At 40.7% G+C, this 4,570-nt stretch overlaps 1 protein-coding gene across 1 annotated transcript in view; it reads right to left on the reverse strand.

Annotated features, from left to right (window-relative positions):
* COX16 (cytochrome c oxidase assembly factor COX16) overlaps positions 1-3,883 on the reverse strand; it is a 124,224-nt gene extending 120,341 nt beyond the window's left edge. Inside the window, exon 1 of the mRNA XM_055088567.1 lies at positions 3,716-3,883. Within this exon, the coding sequence (XP_054944542.1) occupies positions 3,716-3,784 (69 nt within the window). The 5' untranslated portion in view covers positions 3,785-3,883. The remainder of the gene's footprint in view (positions 1-3,715) is intronic.
* Between the last annotated feature and the right edge of the window lie 687 nt (positions 3,884-4,570).

The following is a 4,570-nucleotide window of genomic DNA, read 5'->3' on the forward strand; positions in this document are numbered from 1 at the left end:
CTGTGCTCCGCAACGGGAGAGGCCACAACAGTGAGAGGCCCGCGTACCGAAAAAATAAATAAATAAATAAATAAATAAAATAAAATAAAAATTCACTTGTTATAAGAAGAATCAGGAAACAGCAACTTGAATTAGGAAAGACTATCAAGTGACGTTAACAAAGATTTTAAAGGTACCATCATCAAAGTGCCTCAAAGAGCAATAAACAAATGAAAAATTAGAATATTTCAGCAAAGACCAAAAAAAAAAGGTGACATCAGTGAAACAGAGTAAGAATCTCCAAAAACCTTCTCCATTAAAGCAATGAAAACACTGGCAAAAGTTGTGAAATCTACTTTTTCAGAACTTTGGAAATTAAAAAAGGCCTGCAATAATGTTGGGAACATTTACGTAAGAAGAATGACTGAATCTCAGTTAAAGCAGAAAGCTTGGTGGCATTTTTAGCCTACCTATTCCCACGTCTCGACCCCAGCTCCTTGGTAAACATGAAAACCAACAGTCTAAAATCAGGATATAAAGCAGTAACAACTGGAAGGGGCATAATCGGGTGGAGGTCGTTGAAGTCTTATTCCCTGAGAAGTTTCATTATTTGACCAGTCTGGTGGTTCCCTGCAAGACCCACTCGCAAGGCCGTCTTTAGTTTTCCTGACTTGGAGCTCAACTAGTGCAAACAGACTTCTCCCTGGAAGTGTTTGCTGAAAAAATTCAGAGGCCATTGTTTAACATCATACTGCCTGAGGTGGTAGATAACAGGGCAAGGAATAGCCTAACCAATAAACTCAAAAGGAAAACAGGAGGCATGAGGTGTCCACAGAGGACTCTGAAAAGCTCAAACATATTCCTGACACTCTGGAAGGACATGCACATGAGCAGAACTGTCCACATGCCCAGAGCAGTGTGTAAGCTCAGGAGAGATCAGAGAAGGCCCTAAACACTCACCTATGGCTAACCTAGAGGCTCTCAGCAAGCAAGAAGTAACAGCTTAAGGCAGAGTTTGTAACCTGCCTGAGTACTGAAGGCATGCCCAAACACACAGAGCCCCTTGACAAACACTGGGAAACTTACTGGCTCCAGGTGTTTAAGAAAACCTCTGCCCATAAAAAGAAAAACAGCCCCATTTAAAAACGGGCAAAGGACTTGAATAGACATTTCCCCAAAGAAGATATACAGATAACCAATAATCCATTGTATGAACGAATGTCCTGCATTATTAGTCATTAGGGAAATGCAAATCAAAACCACAGTGAGATACCACTTCACACCCACTAGTAAGGGTTTATTTATTTTTAAGTGGACAATGACAACTGTTGGCAAGAATGGAAAAATCAGAAGCCTCATATATTGCTGGTGGGAATGTAAAATGATGTAGTTTTTGGGAAACAGCTTGGCAGTTCCTCAAAATGTTAAACATGGAGTTACCATATGACCCAGCAATTCTACTACTAGGTATTTACTCAAGAGAAATGAAAATACATCCATACAAAAATCTGTACATGAATGTTCACAGCAACATTATTCATAATAGCCAAGAAATGAAAACAACCTCCTAAATGTTCATCAATGAAAAATAAATATTCCAACAGATGCAATATTAGCCATTAAAAGGAATGAAGTTTTGATGTTACATGAATGAACCTTGAAAACATTATGCTAAGTGAACAAAGTCAGTCACAAAAGACCATAAGTTGTATTATTCTATGAAATCTATAGACAAAAGTAGATTAGTGGTTAACTAGGATGGGAGAAGGGTAGGGGACAACAGGAAGTGTCTACTTGTGAATACGGTGTTTCTCTTAGGGTGATGAAAATGTTCTAAAATTAGACTGTGGTGATAGTTGCATAACACTGAATAAACTAAAAACAACTGAACAGAAAACATTAAATGGGCTAATTTTTTAGAATGTAGAAACCAGTAGTCACTGGTCAGATTAGAAAGGGAAATTCTGGGGACTAAATGCGCAGTGTGGAAACTGAAACAACAAATATACTCTCTTTCTCAAGTGGTTTGGGAGACTACAAATACATTCTCTTTTTCAAGTGGTTTGGGAGAGCAGGGAAGGAGAGTATTATTGGCCTATACCTGGTACTCTAAGTCCTCTTCTGTATGTTGCTGAATAAAGATTCTTATGAAGCAAGCATTAACATTTATCTAAAAGAGGAAATAATTTTAACTTGAAGTATAGTAGTACACTATAGTAATTATGGAATATTTGACTGATACATGATGAAGACGATGTATCTTTTGAGTTCTTTCTAGTAGTGTTGGGTTTCAGAGTACTGAATTCAACATTTTCCTCTACAAAAGTAGTTATATGTCTAGGACCCATATTTTGAAACAGTACAGACCTAGGTCCAGTATAGTACAGGTCCAATATAGACACATAGGCCAGTATAGAGAAATATACTTGGGAAGAAGTCTACTATGGTAGTTTCCATTCCATGAAATAAAACAAATGAGGGAAACCTTAGAAGGTACATTAATACTAGTGGTTTTAAGAGCTTAGCTTTGATGATTTTGAAAGATAAGAAACAAAATCAAAGTGTCTTCCAGTGGGACATACAGGTGACCTCAAGTTAGTGACTACAATCACAGTTATTTCTGAATGGATCAAGTTAGTGACTACAATCACAGTATTTCTGAATGGATCTCTATTTTGTGGCAGGGGAATCTACAGGGAGGATAGTTTTTACACATTCCCCGTCAGCTACACAAATATAATTACTGCACTGTCTTATAAACAGTTTTCTTTAAACTTTAAAAAATATAGATAAAAAGGAGTTTCCAAAGTTTAGAAAGAAATCCACATTCATCAAAGATGAGTAAAAAACTCATTACTTTTCTAAGGCCCTTCTTTCGTTTAGTCCTGCTTAAATGCAAAAGCTGGTAACTTCACCTGTACCAAATCCATACCAAAGTAATAAACTATTGAAAAGAAAGTGGACTTTGTCCACATGCTTTATATTTAAATTGTTTCATTTACTATGACATCAAGGCTTGCTGAAGCAAAGTAACTTGCCAAGGTCAAACTGAAAAGAAAATGAGTGGTCTCGCTGGATTCCAACTCGGGTTGGTGTTGTGTTAAGCCAACATCGATCTAAATTTTCAAGACGAACGCGACCTTCTGGGAACTCAGTGTAGGAGTGGATGCAAACAAATAGACACAAAACTACTTTCAACGTGCTTTAAAAATATCAACTATAATTCAGCGACCATCGTTTGAGGGCTGCTACAATGTGCTACATTCAACTCACAAGGATTTATTTAACTCATAACAACCCTGGAAGAATTAAGCCAGTTCACAAACTAAGAAGCTGAAACCGGAAGATGCCCGAAAATGTATAGTTAAATTAAGTAAATACAACCAGTTCCAATGATGCAGAGTATCGTCAAGCTGTAGCTGGGGGCGGGCGGGCGCGGAGCGGGGGAGGATGGAAGTTTAGTAATCATCCAGACTTGGGTTAAAATCTGGTTCTGACATCACTCTCAGAAGCACATCCAGGTAACTACCAAAGAGGTAAGAGGGGGACTCGAGATCCCACTACCAGCGCGGGGAGAGACTAGGAGACTAGGACTACCTAAACGCCAGCCCCTTCCTAGCCCAGACTGCCGTTCCGGGTCGCAAGCGTTACAGTTTCACAGAACTCTCCTTCCAGCCAGACTTGTGGTCCCACCCCTTCCGGAATCCCTCCCCCACTTTTTTCTCACTGCGCTCACCAACATGGGAACACCGTAGCGAAGCGTCTTATTCTTCCGCAGGGCGCGCATCACTGCGTGGGCGAACATGACTGAACTCTCCGACCCGCTTGGAAGCCCACCCGAACAGGCCAGCGTGGCCTTCCGAAAATAAGTGGCTCAGGGTCCCTCCCCCGGAGTACGTCCTTTACTAACCTCCTTTCCTTTGCCTCCCAGTGCAGGGCCCTTCCAGATAGGTCTCCGCCAGGCAAAAGCAATCGATCCGTAGTAACATACTCACGCTTCCCCCCGGAAATTCGAGCGTCAGAGGTTTGGTCCGGCAAGCTGGTTTGCAATCGGGACTTACGGCTCTAGCCTCTATAGTTATGTGTGGGATGGGTAGTTTACCAGCTTAAAAAAGATGGGGGGAACAAGTGCTGCGAAAGTTTAGGTTTAACGTTAATTGGTGTAGTGTCTTGCTATCCGTGAATTTTTAATGCTAGTGCTTTTATTGCCAGGTTGCGTGTAATCTTCAGTCATTTATGAATGTCTAGTTTCCACTCATTCATCAACCATCCAGCACACCTTTCTGTGGGACACAGAGAAGAAAAGATATGATCCCTGACCTAAAGAGGCTGGCAATCTAATGGGCACACGAATGAGCCATGGGTAGCTTGGGAAACAGACCCCCCCACCCAATGTGTGCCATTTGCCACACTGGGTGAGTTGAGGGTGAGTTAGAGAAAGCCTCAACTGTCAAGTGTTTGAGATGACATAATTGTATAGAGTGCTGGTGACATGACTCACATTTCCCATCCTATCCCTGAAATCTTTCCATCTATCCCTGCCTCTTTATTGCCACTGAAATATTCCTGGTTTAATCCCTTATCATCTTTC

Source organism: Physeter macrocephalus, chromosome 11, assembly GCF_002837175.3.
Source record: "Physeter macrocephalus isolate SW-GA chromosome 11, ASM283717v5, whole genome shotgun sequence".
NCBI classification, from domain to species: domain Eukaryota; kingdom Metazoa; phylum Chordata; class Mammalia; order Artiodactyla; family Physeteridae; genus Physeter; species Physeter macrocephalus.